At 34.1% G+C, this 23367-nt stretch overlaps 2 protein-coding genes across 2 annotated transcripts in view; one reads left to right on the plus strand and one right to left on the minus strand.

Moving 5' to 3' along the window:
- LOC117780292 (voltage-dependent calcium channel subunit alpha-2/delta-3) overlaps nt 1-22249 on the minus strand; it is a 48816-nt gene extending 26567 nt beyond the window's left edge. Inside the window, exons 1-3 of the mRNA XM_034616755.1 lie at nt 21375-22249; nt 16951-17591; nt 7314-7395 (exon numbers count right to left, since the gene is read on the minus strand). Of these exons, the coding sequence (XP_034472646.1) occupies nt 7314-7395; nt 16951-17063 (195 nt within the window). The 5' untranslated portion in view covers nt 17064-17591; nt 21375-22249. The remainder of the gene's footprint in view (nt 1-7313; nt 7396-16950; nt 17592-21374) is intronic.
- LOC117780293 (isocitrate dehydrogenase [NADP] cytoplasmic-like) lies at nt 14610-16145 on the plus strand. Its single transcript, XM_034616756.1, has one exon. It carries the CDS (start codon nt 14647-14649, stop codon nt 15991-15993), a length of 1347 nt encoding a protein of 448 aa, XP_034472647.1. The 5' UTR covers nt 14610-14646; the 3' UTR covers nt 15994-16145.
- Nucleotides 22250-23367: the final 1118 nt, after the last annotated feature.

A 23367-nucleotide genomic window follows, 5' to 3' on the forward strand; every position in this document is an offset into this window, starting at 1 on the left:
TTCAAAACCATAATTTAATTATATTTACAAAACGCATGTAGACAATCTTGTATGAAGCTATGTATATAATAATTTTCACATATAATACACATTCAAATATTACAAAGATAACGAAATCATAACCAATAAGTAATGGTGATTTTTTTCGTTCGTTTAGCGACCTTTCTATTTTATTTTAACTTGAGTAACTATATATATAATATATACTTTACGAAATATCAACTATAATAATATAATTAACTATGTCAAGCATCACGCTAGGCTAAGTGTTTAACGATATGTAAGTAATTGGAGGTCAAATGTAAGCCATTGAACTAATTAAACTAATAATAAAATTTGTTTACAGGCTACTTCTATTTATAAATATAACTTTATGATGCTCCGAACAAAACCCTTTAATTTATTTAAGATGCCTTATAGCATTCAAAATGAATTTTAATCTGCAATTTGCATAAAATCTCAATAAAATAGGTTTATTATCAAAGAAAAATGCTTAAATTTGACCGAAAAGAAAACGCAGAAAACAAAGGTTTTCAGTAACTTAATATTATATATAATCAGCACGTTGAAATTATATCATCGAAGTTTTACTATCAAAAATTATTTAATTTTAAAAAGTGTTATTTTTAACTACATGAAAATTTATAAATGTGTCTTTACTTACAACCGATTAATCATATTAGGTATATTCATTAGTATTTAAAATCTTGACTTTTAAGTTAAAATAAAATGTACATGTAGATTTTTGCTACAACAAATTTAGTTCGCTTAACCTTTGAAAGCAGAATTAACTGATATGCCTACTTAAAATACTAGTAAAACAAAAATCGGCAGTTAAACAGAATATTCATTTGACAACGTCAAATAAGCTTCATGTATCCCAGGTGAAATGAATTGAGCGCGCTGACAGATTCGGTGTGGGAAATCTAATATCCTTCAGAGCTAAAGCAAGTCCCATCACACATTGATTAAATTAAATATTTAATTTGCTTTATATTTTCATTAAGAGTCTCCCAGTTCAGACCCGTTCTTAGCAGGCACTTAGCAATGCCCTTTTCCAGCTTTCCCCCCTTGCCACAAACTGCCGCCATTTACATTTGTTTGTCGTATGTCCGCTGTTGTATGTCATGCTCGCAATTTTCGCCACCAAACGACAACAACAGACTTAAATATTTGCATAGACAAGCACTGAGTATACTTTATATGTACACAGGCGCATGCATATATACAAGTATACATATATATTTAAATGAGTGTGTGTGTGTGGGTGCACAAACCGACTGAGCTTGAGCTGGAGATGGAACTGAATCTGTAGCCAGAGTCTGATCCTGTGACTCAACTTAAATGCATTCTCAAGCTGGCTCTGAACCACAAAGGGCACAAATCCATAGAGTGGAGAGTTGCCCCACTGTATGGATGGAGATTCCCCCCAAAGCGCTCGCCATTTACCTCCTTGGCATACGCCCCTCAAGTGGCCCCACGTCCTTGTCGTCGTGGTAGTCATGCTTTGATTTACGATTGGTCTCTTTACAGCCCGCAACACTGTTCGGCCGCACACACTTAGTTAGCCAAACACACACACACACATACACGCACACACACACAACTACAAACCGAATCCACAGCCATTCTTATCCCAAAATGCCGCCCAAAAACGCTTTTGGCCTTTAACAAACGCTTTGTATTTGTCACCAATGCCTACACATGAAACTGGGAGCTACAACTGAAAACTGGGAGCTGAAAGAAGCTGGGGAATGGACGCAACTAGAAGAAGCCAGAAGGAGTTGATATCTCCAGCTGCTGTTAGCATTTGCACAAACAAATGGCCAACAATCTGCATTTTGGGTTACACCCAAAAATTATAATTGCATAGAAATGCAAACACGCACACATACACACACACACACACACACACATACACATACACATATACATACACATATTTCCAAACACACAAACAACTACATTCAGAAGCACTTTGGCAAATTTAATTTTTATTTGTTTTTTACCAGCACAGACAATTGACTGCCACTTTTTGTGGCAAATTACAAGCCAAAACCCAAAAAAAAAAAAAAAAACATTACAAACTCACAAGCTAATACTAAATTTGGCACTTTTTCCACATTTACACAAAAATTCCAATTTATTTGTTGGGTTTTATACAATTGAACTGAAATTATTTTTGAAAATGCTAAAATTGTGGGAATTAATTTAATTTAAAACTACAAAATGAGTAAATGAAATCAGTATGCGAATTTTAACAATGCTAACAATTAGTTTTTTTTTTTTTTGTTACCTAATTCTCGGCTCAAGTTTTTCAGGAATGTCATTTCATTTATACATACAATATGTTATTAAATTGAAATAATTAGTTTAGGTGCTGGAATTGTAAAAACTAATTGGATTTAAAACTAAAGCATGGGTAAATATTATCACAATGAGAATTTGATCAATTTTAATTATCAATGCCAATTATTTGATTAACATTTGGGTCAAGTTTATCAGTCACGCGCTCAATGTTGAATATTTCAGTTAGTTTTACCAAATTTTACCAATTAAAATAAATTGAACCTCGATCACGAACATGGAGGTGATAAAAATGAAGTGGAAATGAAAGAGATGATTTAATTGCAACCAAAGATAAGTGAGATTCAGTTGGGATGAGAATGAAAACAGTTGTAAGATATATTTTAAGTAACAATGTAGACCAGATAATAAAGAAGAACGTATGTAATTGCACTTAAGGAAACCAAGGCTGGCAAAAAACTAATTGTGATTAAAGCAAAAACTAAAAGATATTACACGCAAAGTATGAAGAGTATAGAAAGAACGATCTTACCGTAAAATGATTATTATAAGGTACACATATTTCACAAGAGCAAGAAATACATTTGCTGATTAAAGCCATTCAAAGTTGCTCGTTTATTTAATCCTTTAAGTATTTTAATTTCATACAATTTCTACGAAATCCACTCTTGTGCCAGTTGCTTCACTGATTGAGTCTTTCAGCCAACACTTAACTAACTGAAGACCCTTTCACATACACACACACACACACACTTAAATACCCCAAGGGCAATTGCAATCAACTCATCTTACAGTTAGTTTACTTTTACCTTCAAACCGAATGCCAAGTACACAAGTGGAGAATAATTTGCAAGCTACTTTCGCGCTGGCTAAAAAAAGACAAAATGAAAATGAAAAATAAAAGGGCAAAAAAAATGAGCAAAAAAAAGAAAATTAGGAGAAGAAAAACGACAACACGCGCCGCTTTTCCATTTTGCCAGTTTTGCAGTTAAAAAGTTTTGTATTACGTGCAAAATGAGCGCACACTTAAATTTATTTGCATGCGAATGCAGAGAGAGACAGAGAGAAAGAAAGAAAGAAAGGAACCGTCAGGTTATAGAAGGCTGCCGTAAAAGAAAGCAGCAAAGGAAAAGAAATAAAGGCAAATAATATACAACGAATGCGGGATGGCATTACATTTTTTTTTTTTTTTGTTATTTTTGCAATTTTGACTTGTATTTCTGACCCATATTTCATTGCACTCAGCGTCAAGATATAGTCGCTATGGAAAACGACAGACGAAAAATACGAGCAAGACGAAGACATGTCGATAATGATCGCAGAAGTAACAACAACAAGGACTGTAACAGTGACTTCATCATCGTTATTATCATCATCATCATTAGGAACACATCATCATTTGCCATCGATGTCTCGTCTCGTCTCGCCTCGCCTCATCTCATCACATTTCGGCTCGGCCCATTTCGTCGCATTTTGGTCCATTTCGCCTTATGCTCCCTCTCTTTATTTTCTCTGTCTTCCTCCCACTCTATTCAGGCCAGTCAGTGTGCTGTCTTGCCAGCCTCTCTGCAGTATGTGTGTATGTGGCTTGTAACGCTGCCAAGTCAATTGAATTACTAACACTCTTTACTAAAAATAATCATCTATTTTCCCTTTATTGTATACATTACTATATATAGTCTATGTTTAATTTATTTAATTAAGGTCAACTAAAGCAGCAATTATTTTCACATAATTAATTTAACCATTTCATTTTATTTTAAATTTTATTTTATTGAAATTTAAAAAAAATCCCCTCAAGAACTTGGTTTCGAATTTAAATAGAAGACTCCCCTTTGAATTTTGAAAATGTAATATTTTAATCTAATTTTTCACTTCTAATCGACTTCTTATAACATATCTTCTTTAGCAGAACAACACTTTAGATTAGATTCTCAGACGATTCATTATTTTGTTAAATTTCTTGCCAAATTGAACAAAAATTTTGACTTGTCAAGTAAAACCTTTAACCGAAATAGTTGTTTCGGGACATAGTGAAACCGATATTTGTTTCGATTTAAATATTTTTAGCTTTTTTGCTAAGGACCTGCTTAGGGTAACTACAACTGCGCTCTTACTTTGAAGGCATTTTTAAACTTGTCTTTGCAAACAACATTTAGGTTTATGTATATGTACATATACACATGTGTGTGTATGTCTGTCTCAACAACATATTTTTAATGGCTTAGATATATATATTTTTTAGCTAGTCAGCGTAAACGTTTCAAAAAAAAAGGAAAATAAATGAATATGCGCCACGCACAGGCATTCAAAATACACACACACTCAGAAATATACAAATGAGCGTGCTATCTCGCTCACTCGAAAACAACTTGGAGGAGGCCTTTTGTCTATGTTTGTGTTGCTCCTTACGCCTCTCGCATAACTGAACGTGTGCACTGCATTTGTTTAACATTTTATTATGCTACTTTAAAATGGAAACAAAACAACAACAAGAACAACACTGCTTAACAAAGAAAATGAGCTCAAGGATAGAAAATTTCAGTCTTCTTTTAATTATTTTCCTAACTCTCTACTCTTAAAAATTTATTGCAAAAAATTTAGGCGCCACTGTCAGGAAAATTAGTAGTGTGGAGTTAAGGAAAGAAAATCGTTTGTCCATAATTTAATTAATATTCTCATGTCAAAACTTTTCATTGTCTCTCTGACAGATTGGAAACTACGCCCCGACTGGACTAACTGCTTGTCAAACGTCTCAATGGTAGCCAAAGTCAGATAATCCCTGGATTGAACACTTAGTTTCGGCATACAAAAGATCTAAATTAATTTGATATCTTAAAAGCAACAATTATTATTTTTTATGCAAAAATTTAGTTTTTAATCGATTGTTCCTATTAGGGCTAAATCAGTCTGATGTCTACCTTATTCAGTCAGAATATTTTTGTTCATTAGTTTGCAGAACTAAATTTAAAAATCGTTTTAGGACTAGAAAATCTGCCCTCTGCTTTTTTGTTGTCTAGTTTTTTATCTATTTGCCCTTCAGATACTTTACCATTTATTTATATAATAAATAGTTTTGAACAACATTTTTGTGCAGGAATTTAACACAAAAAAAGGAAGCCACCCTGAATACAACGAACCCATGTCAGGAATCCCCAATCTTTCCTCTTATTCGTCTTTTTGGCATGCCAATAATTTTAAAACACACAATTTATTTGCCTTGCTAAAGCAACGCGTTAATGTTGAACAAGGCGAACACACAGACACATTAAAGCACACCAATAACCACTCCGACACATACGCACTCATACACTGTTATGACATTATGTTTATGAGACATACGTACACATTCACAAAAGCAAATAAAATTTCACACACAGAGACAGACAAACCGAGCATGCAGAAAAAGTTCCACGCAACAGTAGACTATATACTTGCGTATACTTGATATTTAATTCAATCTAGGCGTAGATTTTCATTTTTTGCCGCCTGCACAACGCGACGTGTGCTTTAAATTAACACACACAAACATTGTATGTACCACCAACAACCAGAAACAACAACAACAAGAACCAGCAACAACATCAAGAGCAACAAAAACGATTCACTTGACAATTACAGACTCAATGACAGTCGCAGCCAGCAAATTTATTTGCATTTTATCTGCTGCTGCTGCTGCCCTTTCAGTGTCTCTCCTTTCCCCACTCTATCTCCCTCACTCTATTTTCTCCTCCATTTTGTTGATTTTTATACACTTTCAGCGGGCATTTTAATTCTTCTGACATCGAAAAAGTGGCTGGAAATTAAGTAAAACTGATTGCAACTGCATTTAAAATATATGTACTTTCATTTATCGTTTAATTTACTTATTATATTCACTTCAAATTTAATAAATACCTTTCAATAAAATTTTACTTAATTTCATATTTAACGTTAAATATAATTTGTATGTATTTTATTACAAATTAAACTAAAGGGCTACAAAGACAATCCACATTCTGAGTTCTGAAAACTTTTAAGCTTTTAAACTCAGGTATGAGGCAGAATAAAACTATAAAGTTAATTTAAAATGTGTATTTACATTTAACAAAATAGAAGAAAAAGTTTGTTCAAAATATTTTAAGATCCCGATACAACAAAATAACACATAAATCCTCACAAATGTGTAAATATTAAGCTATTTTGTAATTAACGAAATCAAATGGCATTACTGCATAAACGGTTTTAATTACAAAATTTGCTTAATAATTGTAAGATGAAAATGTAGCGTATAGGAATTTCTTTATAGCGAAATCGTCGATTTCAATGTTGTTGTGCATGCAAAATATATGTGGTGTGCGTTCGTTTGGTGTATGTGTGTATATGTGGTTTTATGTGCGTGTGTGGCACACATGGACATACAAACAGACTCGTACTAAAGGCAGCCCACTAACTCATGTACGTCTGATTAAGCACAAAAAATACGCGAGTGAGTAAAGAGCCGCCGATGCTACACCGCAGATCCGGCAGTCAACCAAAGCCAAACAGCCATGCTTATTAACACAGATACACACTTACACGCACACACACACTCACTTAGTCCCGAGTCTTGCCTCAATTAGCCTTATTTGTGTTTAAATTGCATTAGAGCAGCGCCCAAGAACACAAAGTGATAGAGAGAGAGATAGAGAGAGAGAATGGGAAAGCAAAAAAGGGGAAAAGAGAATAACATCACACTAAAAAAATTGACGCATTTGAGGATAAAGCCAACACTAAGCCAGCGTCGTCTGCGCATTTATCGATAATTTCTTATCGCAGCCAAGCTTAAATGTATTTGTTTAACTAAGACCCGATACCGCATAACAAAACCTTTGAAGCAATCACAGCCATTTACAAATATCACTAAAGCTTTTAACCAATTAATGTTAATGTTGACTTTTATACGAGTTTGTTGCTTATGTTTGATATTTATTCAGGATTTGGCCATATGCTATTCGCCGTTGACATATAATTAACTATTTACTCACACTTTTGATTTCGTTCATTTTGGTAAATTGTCGACCGAATTCCCATAAATCAACGCCAAATTTCAGGGCCCAGTTGCGCACTCTGCAAAAAGCAAAAGATACAAAAAAATAGTTAATTAAGTTGGATTAATTGAATGACATATTAGAAAAATATTAATTGTACTTAAAGAGATTTAGTAATAGATATTTTAATATTTATAACTAACGATACTCAAAGTTGCTTAAAAAATTTCCTGATTGGATATATAGATGGCCAAAAGTAAGATATGTATTATAAAAACAGATCAATTATACGATTATTTTAGACGTAGTGGTACTACTACGGATTGCGGATTATATTTCTTGGATTTTTTTGTGTTGTGACGAACACAACCAATTATTACTTCTATTTTAAAATATCTTAAATATTCTTTAAATAGCTACTTTAACTCTAGAGTTTTTTTTAAGCATATAAGAATAAATTAAGATAACCTTAATTGGTTTCTCAGCCGCTTTAACAATTAACTCCTTAATTATCAAACAACAATTCTGTTACCAGTTCTCTCTCTATATTTCTCTTTGTTTAATTATGAGAACACTTATCCGCGTTTTCTTTGACCAACTCCTTTGATGGCTTGTTTCATATTTTGCGTGCGCATTTTACATTTTATCTTTCGTATATTATTTTTGCTGGTCGTTTTTGCATTGTACTCGTATTACTCATTAAGTGGCCTCCATTTGATCTCCCGCATTCACAATTTCTGACCATTATGGCCATTATCCAATTTCAATCACTTGCTCGCCACTTTATATCGCTTTATTGTTTACGCCTCATTTCCCCCGCAGCGGGGTCAATAGCAGCAATCAGCATTCTCCCATTACCCCCAACCCATCAGTTTAAAACAACTTTTGTCGTTTCTGTTGGGCATAGTACAATTTTCATATAATTTAAATCATTTTGGGCATCGTCATTGGCCATAAAACTTTGTCTGCGTCTGTTGGTTGATGTAGTCGTATTCTTGGCCCACTCCAGTTGCAGTTATTCCTGCCACTGTCGCTCTCTTTCGTTCAGTGCATATAAACATGCGCTTATTTTGTATCTAGATAGCAGTCAAAACGACGATGACGGCGACGATGAGGATAAAGATTAAATATCTCGCTCTATCAGTGCTGAACATAATCAACATTGCGTATACGCAACATTGCTTTTGCTTTTTGTGCTCTCTTTCCTATTGATATGGCAGACAATACCATAATATCGTGCAAACATTTTCGGTTAGCACTGTTCTGCATGCTTTTTTTTTCATTTTATAAAATAATAATTCATTTCGGTTTTATCAACGCCTTGTCTTGTGTATGATGTTCTCTTATTGGTGTGCTCTTCGTTTATACTTAGTCAATTTGCCGTTGACTTTGCCTTTGCTATTCCTGTTCCTGTTTCTTGTCTTTATCTTGTGGCTACCGTTTGTTTTATGAGCTCTTCGCTGAGTGTTTTGTTTTGTTTTGTGTTGTCTTTCGCGTTTAGATTATAAATGTTTGCCAAATGTTTTCACAGTACTTGTAGCTGTTGTTGTTTGTGCTGTTCTCCTATTATTCTGTCTTCCAGAGTGCTTAATGTAACATTCAGCTTCACTCCCTCTTTTCTTTGACCCCTTCCCCACATTCCTTCGTCCTCTGTTAAAATCTCGACTTAACTTGTAATGAGTTTCGCTAGCTTTTCAATTTGCTCAAGTTTTGTCCTTATCTTTCTGTGTTGACTTTGCTGATATGACAACTTGCAAGCAAATACAGAAATACCAATAAATTCGTCTATAAAATATACTTCACATATTGTAAATATTTCTCTGTTTAATTCCATTCTATTGCTCAATTGGTTGCACGATTTTTGTGAATATTTATTAATGTTCAGATTATCTTCTTAGAAGTCATTGAACAGTCTGATTAAAATAAGATATATGTATGCACATAGAGATATGTCAATACATTTCAGCCTTAAAACAACTTAAAAAGAAAAGTACGATAATCTTAAAAATATATCTTCCAATTACTTCAAAATAATGTGTTTTCATATCGTAATAATTTTAATTTATATTTTAAAGTGAAATTTATGAAAGTTTTTACTTATATTTTATATATATTAAAGGATCATTGAAGTATTTTGAAAATCCCCAATGAAATTCTACTTTAACAACCTAAAAAAGAATATTAATATTTTATAAGCTTTCTTAAGTTAGATTAGCATAAATATTTCGATGTTAATTTTTATCAAACAAACAAAGCTTAATTTTGTGACATATTTTTGAGGATTTCTTGAAATCACATCAAGTATACGCAATGGTAAATCGTGTGAGTGTAATCTAACCGAACTTTTGCTCAAAGTTCTTCCAGCTTTTGTGGCATACTTTGAATATTAGATTATAGAATTACAGCTTATGACCAGCTCAACAATGCCACAACGAGTGGCAGTCACAATATCCGCACCCAGTTGTTGTTATAAAAAGTACATAAGAAGTACAACAAAAAAAAACCAACCAAGATTGAAAAACCAAAATGCAACTCACGTACGTCTCACTGAGAAAATCGTAAAGAGCTAAAAGACACAGAGAGCACACAATGCACACATATAAAATCAAAACCAAGGAAACCACAAAAACATCGACATGCAGACCGCAAGCACCAATGAAAGACCATCAACGTCATCTTGGAACGTTTGCCTGCATGTAAGACAAAGAAGGCAGAGAGTGAGGTTTGGTGAGAGTAGCAGAGAGTATGTGTGTGTTTGTGTGTGGGGAAGTAACGGAATAAAGAGACTTTCGTGGCCTGGAAATAAAATGGCGCATTTTGTTTTGCCATTTTGGCAGTTTGTGCACGACAAAACTTGACAATGACTAAAAAACTGCTACGTGATGGGGCAGGGGAGCATAAGATTTTTTTGTTGGCTACATGACAGCACATCAGCTTCAGGTACAGGTACAGATACAGCAACCTCTCTAGACTCTTTAGCTACACCGAGTGTATTCAGCTCAGGTGTATTTTGCATTGTCTTGTGCACCTTTTGAGGACGAACCACGTGTATGTCATGCTCAAGTATCATATGGGTCCAAGTAAGCCATCGAACTAGTTTTTTTTCTATTTCTCAGATTTCACTTTTATTTTCAGTCAAGTTTATATGCCGATACAATGGGCTTGTAGTTTGCAGTTTCAATCATTGAAATCGAAATGAGGCTTTCCTGTCTTTAACATTTCCAAGATGTGCGCATGATAAGCACGTAACATAATTTCGTATAACTTCTGCTCTTTTCAAACATTCAAACACGATATTTCTTTGTGCTCTATAATAATTAAATTTAAGTTTTCCACATTACAGAATTTCTGTACTATTAAGTGTGGTAAATGAATGAATATAATTTAGTTCTTTTGCTTAGCAAAAACTTGTAAGACCTGAATGCCAATCTTAGTATTTTAGTTGTGGCTTTTGGATAGTAAATACGTTAATTTTTAAATATTAAAATTCAACTGCATCTTTTGAAAGTCAATGGAACTTCTCCTTCAACTTCTTAGTTATTTATTGCTCCAAATCCCATATCTTATCAATCATATTTCATAATTGCTCCCATCTTACAATTCCCATTTCTTTTTCGTCAGAAAACGTGCCTAAAGCTCACAATTTTCACAGTTTCTACAAATTTTCCTTTAGAGAGAACTCCACCTGCCTCTTTGCTTATTCCCAACTAACTTTCCACTTACTTCTTAAGTTGTGACGGGGCTGCGGACTTTCTGACAGATTTATTTACTGTCGCGTTAGGTATATCTTAACTTTAGTTGATTGTTGTTGCTTTTCCTTGTTGAAAGTATCTGCAAGTAGCGCAAATGCTGCTTAAAATTATTCTGCGATTGCCACTTTGACTCTGTTTATATTTGTGAGTATGGGCGTGGCAGATCTAATTACAGCCCAGGAAGCTTAAGTGAATAAATAAAAAATACAACAATGGCTAGCAAAACAGAAAAACAGAGCGAAGCAAACAAACAAACAGAGCGCTAACTACTTATGACAAATGACAGTGAAAGTGCATTAAGCGGTAACTGCAAGAAGAGAGGGAACAAGTTGGAGGGAAGCAAATGAAATAGGGGCTGAAGGGTTGCATTAAGGGATGGAGAACGTTGCGTCTGGGGTATTATTTTGTTTTTTCTTCGACTGCCTTCTCTGGCCGTCGCATTTGTGCTGCAATTAAGTGGATTTTGAATTTGCATAGAACACGACAAGTTAATTTATAAATAGAGTGAAGCGGAGCATAAAGTGCAGGTCAGGAAAACGATAGAAAGACAAAGAGATAGAGAGAGAGGGAATGCATACTCAATGAAAAAATAAGGTTTTATTCAGAAACAAGTTGTAAAATTGACTATGAAAAGCTGACAAAAAAATAACTAAATAAACTTTAGCTTAAATTGTGCTATTCCCTGAAATAGTTTTCTACCACTTCTTATTAATCTACAGTCAGTCAAATAATTGTTTATCAAATTAATAAAAACTTTTAATAAATAACGCTTATTAAAATTGGAGAACATAATTAAACCAAAGTCAAAAAATTGAAGAGTTTTTTTAATAAGATTAACAAATTCATAATATTTTTTAAGATTTGTGCTTTAGGAATTATGGCTTAAAAAAATGTTGTATTTTTCCTACTATGTTCTGTATACGTTTTTGTTAATAAACGTTGGAATCGACATTATATTGAAAATGTAACAAAAAGTGGTATATTGGATTGTTAATTAACAATTTAGTTTTAAGAGATTATAAAAACATATGTAACAAGTTGAAAATTTTCGATGCAAATAGCTCCTTCGCTTGACCAGTTCCAATTTACAAGGATGCTGACCTGCTCTTTAATCACTGGTCATGGCACGTGACCAAGTCGTTCAGAACAAGTCCAAAAAATGTCGACCAGCTGCTAACAAAGTCGAAAAATTTTTAAGCAAACGGGCATTGCATTAAAATGGCGATGCTGCAACTGAAAATGAGTCAAATGAATGGGCACAATGGCAACAACAATAACAGCAACAACTATAGTAGTAACTACAACAATAAGAACAAGCTGGAGCTGTGAGCTGAAATGCGGCTGGAGCTAAGAAATATCCCGTTGAATGAATGAAGCAAACGGAACGAATTCTAGTACTACCGAGCATAAGCACGATTTGGGTCAGTTACATCAAAAGCAATGGGCCCAGGACGAGGCCAGGACAGGCTGGGACAGGCGAGGCGATACGAGACGGGGAGCAACTTCATCATCATTACATGGCCCAAACATAATCGTCAAAGCTGTTGCCCCTTAAGGCGCCCTTCTTGTTGTTGGTGTTGGTGCTGGTGTTGGTGTTGTTATCGTTGTTGTTATTATTGTTGTCCTCGTAGCTGGCAGCAAAAGTTGAAATAAATTTAATTGAATTTCTGCAGTGACACACAAAAGCAACAACCAAATAATATAAAGAAGGCCAAGCAAAAAGTTTATGTTTTAAATTAATGAAATTAATTTTTACGCATGTAAGCATGAAAACAAAACTTTAGATATAAATTTGAGCGATGACAGAACTCTTTAACCATAAGACCAACTATTTATTTTAATAAAAATTTTTTATGTTAACTAACATTTTTTTAAAATTTTGAACATTTTGGTAAATTGGATCAGTTTTTGTCTGTGAAGCTTTAATTTATTTATTTAATTTTTTTAGTTGTATTTACATAACAATTTTACATAAAAACTTCAATCTCGAATTTGGAGTACTGAAAGAAATAACTTATTTCAAATAAGTCACTGAATAACTATCTCATTCTCGATTTCATAGATACATATCGAAAAAAAATCTGTTTTACTTTTCTTTTCTTTAACTTAATTTTTTTAACACATTGCTGACTTGGCAACCGTAAGTAAGTTCTGTCCTGTCTTGTAATGTTATGTAATAGATTAAGCATGAGATAACATAGTCTGAGTTCAAGACTAGCAGCATGAGAATGGGCTTAATAACATATGTATGTTATTAACATAGATATTTAAGAAGAATGCTAACAAATATAGTGCACATTAGAAATTCCTTGGGCTTATGAGAAAGAAAATGGTTACCGAATACATTAAATAATCAAGAGCATTTTATAATATTAAGAGTTAAGAATATTAAGAGGAAGTCGAATGTTTGTCAAAGTGCCAAAAGACAGGGACAGCTACCAACAAAAAAAACATTAACAACAACGAAAACGGCAATGTGAATGCTAAATCTAATTTTAATAAATAAAAGTGACATTAGACAAAAAATCACTTAGTTGCCAGGCTGTCAAACTTCCTTCCTGCCTTCCGAAGTTCCTGCTGTCTGTCTCTCTGCCTGTCTGTCCGTCCGTCTATGTATATGGACTCGGGCCAGGACTGCAAATGGCAGTTGGTTCTGGGTTAATTAGCCAAGTGAACGTTGCGGTTACGTGACTGTCATTCGCTTAGTCCTACACTCAACCACATATGCCCACACACACACATTAACACACGCAGGCATATTCTTTCACACCAGCGAACTAATTGCAAAATCCTATTATGTATCCATTAGATACTCACACAAGCACAAAGTTACTCAGCGGCACATGTAGAATGCTTTTTAGACCACATTTTTGCAAATATTGAAATTGAATTTCTTTCATCCCATGTCATCTGTGAATTCTGCCCAACGTATACGGAATATGCAAATCTACTCATTTTATTGCTCATTATTTTCATGCGAATTTTTAATGATGCTGCGATTCGTTCGACAGGATTTTTTCCCAATAAATTCTTATATTGCCAGTGGTAAAAAAATTAATAGTCTTCAACATAATGGGTTGCAAATGAGATGGATGACAAAAGTTTCGGCATCATGCCCAGAAATTCCAAGCAAATATATATTTATGCAGAAAAGTTCAATTTGATGGTCGTCATTAACCATATGATTCAATAAATAAAGGTCGTAAACCAAACTCATAAATAGTAAAGTCAATGATGAAAAATAGAATTAACTAAAAATTAATACTCAATACTATTTAACATATTTAAAGCATTAATTTTAACTACAATCGAATGTTTTAATAATTTAAAATGTAGGTTTTTTTTAAATAATTTGATACTTCGACTTGTCTTAGTTGGCTTACATAAATAAATAAATAAAATTCATCAGTTCGTTATTTTCATTTGACATAAATGAATGAAATGCTTTACTTTTATAATTGTACAACTTCAAATATAATTTGCAAATAATTATAAATTCCGTTTATAATTATAGAAATCTGCACATCATTAATTCAAGTCTTATAAATATTTATACATCAAAATCCAAAAATTTTAAAATGTTTGCCATACGCCGGACACTTAAAATGGTCAGTCGATCTCAAGCAAAATTGCTGCCCGTCGCTTTCAAAGCAAACTTCTCTGCCAGCGCCGTAATGACCGAAAAGATATGCGCCGGACCCGTGGTTGATGTGCTTGGAGATGAGATGACCCGCATTCTTTGGGATTCCATCAAGGAGAAGCTTATTCTACCCTACCTGGACATTGAGTTGCACACATTCGATTTGGGCATCGAGAACCGTGACCAGACCGATGATCAGGTGACCATCGATTGTGCCGAGGCCATCAAGAAGTACAATGTGGGCGTCAAGTGTGCCACAATTACGCCTGATGAGAAGCGTGTCGAGGAGTTCAACCTGAAGAAGATGTGGAAGTCGCCCAATGGCACCATACGCAATATTCTCGGCGGCACTGTGTTCCGTGAAGCAATCATTTGCAAGAATGTGCCACGTTTGGTTACCGGCTGGAAGAATCCTATTGTCATTGGCCGTCACGCCCATGGCGATCAGTACAGGGCTGTTGACTTTAAAGTGCCCGGTCCAGGCAAGCTGACGCTGACCTGGACGGGCAATGATGGTGAGGTCATTGAGGAGGTCGTCAATGACTTTGAGGGACCTGGTATTGCTCTCGGCATGTTCAACACAGACGCTTCTATTGTGGACTTTGCCAACGCTTCCTTCAAGTACGCCTTGGACCGCAAGATGCCACTGTATTTGAGCACCAAGAACACAGTTCTAAAGAAGTACGATGGACGCTTTAAGGATATCTTTGCTGATCTGTACGAGAAGACCTACAAGGCGGACTACGAGGCTAATAAAATCTGGTATGAGCATAGGTTAATCGATGATATGGTCGCCTATTGCATGAAATCCGAAGGTGGTTTCGTTTGGACTTGTAAGAACTATGATGGCGATGTTCATTCCGATTCCGTTGCCCAAGGCTTTGGCTCTCTGGGCATGATGACATCCGTGCTGATGTGTCCCGATGGCAAGACCGTTGAGTCGGAGACTGCCCACGGCACGGTCACCCGTCACTATCGTTTTTATAAGGAGGGCAAGGAGACCTCCACCAATCCCATTGCTTCGATCTTTGCCTGGACACGTGGTCTGCTCCATCGCGCCAAGCTGGACGACAATGAGCCCCTGAAGAACTTTGCCGAGACACTTGAACAGGTATGCATTGACACCATCGAGTGCGGTATCATGACCAAGGATCTGGCCATTTGCATCAAGGGTGGCATCAGTGCTGTCAAACGCGAGGACTACCAGGAGACCTTTGAGTTTATGGAATCGCTATCCAATAATCTGCAGACTGCTCTGGAAACTGGCAACAAGAAGACACAGTGATATTCCAAATCTAGCAAACACATTTTTTATTTATTTATCCATATTGCCATTCTTCACTCATATGCGATCTGAATTTTCGTGTTCATTTGGACCTACAGTTTCAGCTATGTAAATCCATCAGAATTATTGAAATAAAATTATTTTAATGTCAATCCACCAAAAAAATTAGTGGGAAAGTGTTAAGAAAAGCAGTATGGGCTGGTGATGAAAATTTTAAACCCAACATTCATTTATTTTTTTTTATATTTATTTATCATTTTATTTAGTTGTCTGTATATATTAATACAGAAAGTACATAAACTCCAGCTTCTAAAATCAGTATTCACCTTTAATATTTTGATCTTAAAATAAGACCATTTAAAGACCAAAATTTCTTATACAAAGAATACTAACATAAACGGAATGACGTAAAGAGCTCTACCGACTTGACTTTTAATCAAGAATACTTTATATACAATTTGTAAGTTTGAAAATGTCTTACACCTTTTAGGCACATATCGTTCCTGACAAACTTAATCGACCCTTTGCACATTTTCACTTTTCTCACAGCAGATAAAAACCGTGTTAATCGCTAACATTTATTATTGAAATTAATAAAAAACACTAATTCAACGCACATTAGTTATGACAGATACACAAAAATAATTGAAACAATATGAAATTTACATAGATATTACAGAATCTGTTTTTACTTGCATATTTATGGCAATTTGCATATTAGTTAACATTTGCACAGAATTATTTATACACTGGCAATCGAAATGTATAAACAAATTTACAATTAATTTCCTGTTGAGGGAAATAGCACAAGCAATTTGTATCGATTCAATATACATTTTCAATTATGCTTAATAGAAAATGGGAATAAAAATAATTTCGACAGCAGATGGAGATAATGTATACACAAATATTGTATATATACTTAAATAAATGTAATTGGATGTAACTGTTACTTACTCATTGTGTGGTATGTCCTCATCCTGATCACCGACAGCTGGGAATATGTGCATTTTGAATATTAACACGCCCAGCAAAAGGGCCACAAAGCAACTCAAATGTTTGCCCTCCATTTTGTGGCTGCGTTCGACAATTCGTTGCGATTTGATTCGGTTTCGATAAAATCTGCGGCTCCGCAACCGACACTCAATAAACTATTTTCGATTTACTCGCACATTTGCAGTTTTATTATTTGATTTGCGTTTTTTTTTCCTTTTGTTTTTATTTATTTATTCGTGCTTTTGTGTTTGTGTGTAAGCCACAATTCAGTTTGCCAAACAAATTTCCAATTCGTTTCGTTTTAATTTATTGACACTATTCGGTTGATAAACGCGATTAATTTTTATCAATTTAATGAATTTCAATTTTGGTTTTTCAACTTATTTATAAGTATTTAATTATATACGAGTACCATGTAATTGTTTGCATTTTATTTAATTTATTTCTTTTACTTTATTTGTTTGCAAGAGAAAAGTTTGAGCCACTTTTGACAGTTGCCAAAATATTTTATTGCATTTCTGTCGATTGTTTAACATTTTGCAATTAATTGTTGTTTTATTTGACAATTATTGATACGGTAGATATGTCTGCTTCGCTGCAATCTGCAATAAAATTTAATTATTAAATAGAAAGAGTTAGTCATATGTTATTGTATATTTATTTGTCAATACAGTTTTTTACAATTTATAAACGAATGATTAGATATATAAATCAACACGGAAATATTTTTGAGTTTAAACATATTAAAAACAATTATTAAGTTGAAGGGATCTATTTTACTTTTCAACATTATATCGTTGTATTTATTTCTGATCTAATACGTACAACAGAATAATAAGCAGAATAAAATTATGGCAGTTTATGAAATTACTATAAATGTACAATCTTTGTTATATCATTTAATAAGTCTAAGCAATTAAATTTTTAAGCAATGCTGTACAGCTGTTTACGTTGAAAATGACTTTAAAAATAATAACATTTGCACGAGTTTCGTTGTTGAGGCTTTATCGTTTACAAAATTGATATCAAAATAAAACAAATTTTAAACTTCGAACTTTGAAACAGAGGAGCAAATGTAATTTCTATTGCACAAACAGTTGGAGGAGTGATAAAAATATGCTTGCAACGGGTATTTATTGGGCTCCATTTGGAGGTTGAGTTTGACCTAGAAATGCGTTTCAAACCTACACGCATAAACACATCTCGCCCCAACATACACACACACACATAGTGTGGCACAATCATATCGTTATGCTCTGGTTTCGAAGTCGAATCCTTTTCGTGGGAGATCGGCACATGCGCAATGAGAAAGGCGGCCCATTCAGTTGGCCCACGTGCGTCCTTTCCGATGCAAGCCTTTGCACACACTCGCAAATCTTTATTGTATGATACGCACACATGTACAAATACTTACATATATAGATAGTTATGTATATTGTACATGTATGTATATACTTATATACATAGCAAGCTTTTTGTGTTGCCTTCTGTGCACGCTGCACATCAAAAACTTTGACAGAATTGGAGCGGCAGCCACGCACAGGATGAGGCCCAAGCGTTGCAGCGCGTTGTCAGACTTCAGCGTCGCCTAAAAGCATACAACACATATTCAAAATGCTAACCAACACATGCCAACTTATATATATATATATATATATATATTCAAAATTATAATGAATCAAAGTGAACACAGTACCAACGAATACTTAATGCACTTGAAATTTTATGACATTATTACTCCAACAGAAGTTTTTAAAAGTTATACGGCTGACATAACAAAAGATCTATTTTTTTTAATTTTTCTCCTTTTTAATAAAAAAATATATATATATATATTTATACCAATTTATTTTAAGTCATGTCTTAGATGAGGAAAACTCAAATATGTTGTATGCATACATATTTATTATAAATATAAGTGAACGAATTTTTTAGTGGCATCAAAATCGCTTTAACATTTTTGTATAATATTTTTTCTAATACTTTGATAGTATTAATAGTAGTAGACTTTCCATTTTAAATTGTGAATTATTACACTGTTTTTTTTTTTCTGAGTTTGAATTATAATTAATCATTTAAATTCATAATTTCATTGAAAGTTGCCTGCTGTATTATTAGATTAAAGATTCATCTAGATTCTACACGTTTCATTATATAGGAAAAATGTCTGAAGTGGAGAAAACATGGACAATGTAAGTAACAAAAATAATAATAATAGTTATAAAAATCATAAAAGCATGTGCAACATGTCGTATACGCAACGGGCAACGGACATCGAGCTACTGGTGAAAAGTGAAAGTTTATAGTTGGCGCACGTTCATAAAGTTTTGCGTGTTATACAAAAGATTTATTATATCGCATATATCGCTAGCTGTTGGTTCTTTGTTTTCTTTATTTTTTTGTTTGCTTTCTTCTTTTGCTATTCTTTTCTTTTTATGCTGTGTTTGCCTTTTTCCTTTATTTTTTATGTTTTCCATGGCTTGTGCTTTGTTGTTTTCGCTGCAACAACAAGAACAACCACAACAAACACAACAACATTAAATGGATGGGCAAATATGGCCTTGAGAGTTTTTGGTAACGGAATTAATGTGATTGTGAAATTTTCAATAGTCGACGGCGAAAAGTTTTTACTCCATGTGTGTGTGCGTATGTTCGTCCGGATAGTAAAAAAATTGTTGATAACTTATAAATCTGTACATCCACATACATTATGTACTGTGTCTGTCTGTGCGTGTATGTATTTTTCAGATACTCAGAGCATGACAGCTGTGCTAATTTAATTGAATAGACTCTAAAAAGCGGCTTACAGCAGTAATACTTTTAATAATTCGCATAATGTTTAGATAAGCGTCAATAATGTCAAATAGCTTATTAATGCACAATTTAATCGTAAAACTGTTGATCAATTAAGCAGAACCGAACATTAATTTTAAAAATCAAAATCTAAATAAGTAAACATTTTGACGATTTAGTTATTAAGCTATTATTTAAAATAATTATTAAAAATATTAGAAACTTTATAGATTTTAGTGACTCACTACATTTTACAAGTATTTAAATTTCCCATCTTTGAATAAGGGTGTTTTATTCATTATTTTTATTTCATGGCGAATACCCTTATATATTATATAGAAATAAAAAATGTTTCTGAAAACTTCTATACGCTTCAATTATTTCTGAATTTCAACAAGCTTCTTTCAGAAATTCTTTTTTAGACATACCTAGTCAACATTAAACTAATGCTTGCTTTGTAAAATACATAAAAATTAAGACAATAAATTTAAAAATATGTACAAATTTGAAAACTTTGCAATATTATATCGCTTGAAGTGCTCAATCAATTTCCCAATGTCATTATTTACTAACGATGTATCTTGTAAGTCGTCTCAGAAACACTCACAAATTCTTGACATACACTTGCCAACATTCTGCAGTACTCGAAACCCATTTATTTGGCCCAACGAACGCTTTCCAAAAACCCCTCTCAAAAGGATCCACAGCCAATTTGTTAGCTGCAGCTTTGGGCGGAAGCTCAACCAAAGGATGCACTTCGAACAGAACAACTCCAGTGACAGGCAGCAATTAATTGAGCTGATGGATGCAAAGAACAGCAAAGATAAAAAATATTGAAGGACGCAGTAAAACCAAAACCAAGGATAATAAAGATTCTGTTTGCCAGTAACTTTTATAACCCCCTCCCCCACACCCGCACACACACACACACATGCATACACCAACAGCTCTGTCATTATGAAGGTGAACGGCTTAGAGTAAAATACGATACTGTGGGTTAGTTCTCTTGAGGGGAGCTGAATGGGCTAGGGGTGGAGGTGATGGGTAACTCTGTAGTGTTTGCAGAGGCAACGAGGCATTGGTCAAGCCTTGAGATTTTACGCAGCTGCGTAAGCTGCGTGCCAGTGTAGTACACGATAATACCGTTATTATATCCTATACTTGTATATAACACATATATGTATGTATATACAGTGCGCTTCTGTGTAGGTGTGCGTGTGTGTGTGAGCGTGCGTAGTAGTAAATAGTAAAATACCATAGCATACTTTTTTGGGCGCGCAACACAAAAACAACACAAAATGCGCACGCACACAACGACACATAATTTTGATTTATCGCGCCGCTTGAAACTTTTGCTAATTTATGTGATTTTTTTGAAAGAAAAAAATCTAATGATTTCCAGCGGATTCTATTTGTTATTTTTTTTTTGTAATTTTATTGTGCAATCAACGAGTGCAGCTTCATATGTATGTGTATATGGGAGAGGGAGAGAGTGCGAACGACAGCATGACTGCTCTCAGGCTTTTTATTCAAGTTTCTCTTTTGCTTTCGCTCTTGCTCTCCCTCTCTGTATATCCATCGCATTCGGTCACACTTACACTTGCTGCTGCTGTTTCTCAGCGCGCCAAATTCGCAATTTCAAAGCTCTAGTGCGAATTGCGTTCGTTGACCAAAAACAAAAATTGCTTGTAACGGGAACAACGCCTTGCGGGGCAGACGGGATCCTCCCTTCTATGTGCAGCGAAGCGCAGCTTAGTCGACGGCGACGGCGAGGTTAACGTCAACAGATTTGCCGACAAAACACACACGCTACGACGTTTTTACTACGAGAACGTTGAGCAGGATTCAGGACGAGAGGTGGACGTGTACTTTCGAAATGCTCGCGACGAGAGACGATTTATATGGCTGCGCGTCGTTGGCTTCAACGTCGGCGTCGGCGTCGAAGTTGGATTCTGCTCTTCGGCTTTTTGGCGCTCACAAATATTGTACTACTACACACATATAAATAAATATATGTATATATATGTAATATATGTAAAGTACTGCTAAACATATATATATATATTTTTTTTTCCTACATTTGCTTTTTAAGAAATTGTGGTGTACAGAGATTTTCTCATTGCTTTTATAAATTGCAGCCGCGTTTTTCGAGCTTTATGCGTTTTTCTCTTTTGCTTTACAACACTACAAATATTTTCCCGATTGCTGTAAATTGAGTGCGCTTTCGTTGTTGAATTTTTCTTAACACAAAAAACACGAATTAAATAATTTACGATCTTTCAATTTGAATGTGTGCTTTGTCAATTAAGTTAATATTCTATTTAATATTCCACTTTTTTGTAATAATACTTTGTTTTATTTTGCATGCGTCGCGTTTGTTGTTTTATATTGGCTTTTAGACTAAATTTATTTAACTTTTGGCGCTTCGCGCAAAACGCATCCTCACTCGCCAGGTTCACGCACCGAACTGAAACTGAGAGCGCTGTGCTCTTTGGGGGCAATGCTTTGGGAGCATGCTGCTCGCATTTTCGAAAACAAAAAAAGGGGGTGTGTTGTGCAGAGAGGTAAACATTTCATTTGTCATAGAAACACGCGCCAAGTCTTTAATTTAAATGCTGCTGAACATCATTTTTTCTCTCTTTTACAAAGCGAAACTCCAATTAGTATAAGTGAAACATTGGCTATCGGAAAATTTAAATTTAAAATTAAATATGTTTCATTTACAGAATAGATTGATTTATTTACTTCACTAAATAATTAACCTTATAAGTTTCAATTAATTTCTATTAATGTTTCGCTCATCATTCCCTTGGTAATCGATAGGTTGTGTTAAGTGTTGTTTTTGCTATTGTTGGCTGCCGTTGCAAGCCGGTTGTCTATCGATATATCAATATACAATTTTCCAAACGTGATGCACTGTGACAAAAGCTAATTTCTGTCGCAAAAGTAAGCTTTTATTGCCAATGAAAACTATTGTGAATGCTACACAAAGCTTTGGCAAAATGGGCAAAAGCTTTCTTGATTCTGATTTGCGAGTCTTTACCTTTGCAGTGAGTAAAATACCTTAAAATATTTTTTTTTTATTTGTATCAAAGGAACTGAAATATATATAAATAAATTATGGGGTCTGCCACGCCTCCTTCTGCCTGATTCGGTTTCGGTACCGGAATTATTCCCTGATTTTACGAATGACACCTCTTCTAAGTTCCCATAGATAGGAATTTTGTGGATGTTCTAAAATAAAAAGATCGATTTCAATTTTGTTGTTTTTTATGTACAAAAATATCAATGTATATTTGTTTTATTTAATTTTTTTGTTTGTTTTTAGTTGACATTAAATCATGGATAAGCGTACTTGTGAAATTATTTAAAATCAATTCATATCTTTAAAATGATTATTGCTTTAAAAACTACAAATAAAACTTAAATAAGTAGGTTGTTTTTCCTTTTAGTTCTGCATTTTTTTTTTTGCATTTTTGTTTTCTATTCATTCCATCCTTAAACATATGAACACTTAAAGTTTAATTATGTCTAAGCTAAGTGAATAATTTTACTATGTTGTTTTTTTTTTGTTTTGTTTGTTTT

The sequence above is a fragment of the Drosophila innubila genome (genome assembly GCF_004354385.1).
Source record: "Drosophila innubila isolate TH190305 chromosome 2L unlocalized genomic scaffold, UK_Dinn_1.0 4_B_2L, whole genome shotgun sequence".
In the NCBI taxonomy this organism is placed as follows: domain Eukaryota; kingdom Metazoa; phylum Arthropoda; class Insecta; order Diptera; family Drosophilidae; genus Drosophila; species Drosophila innubila.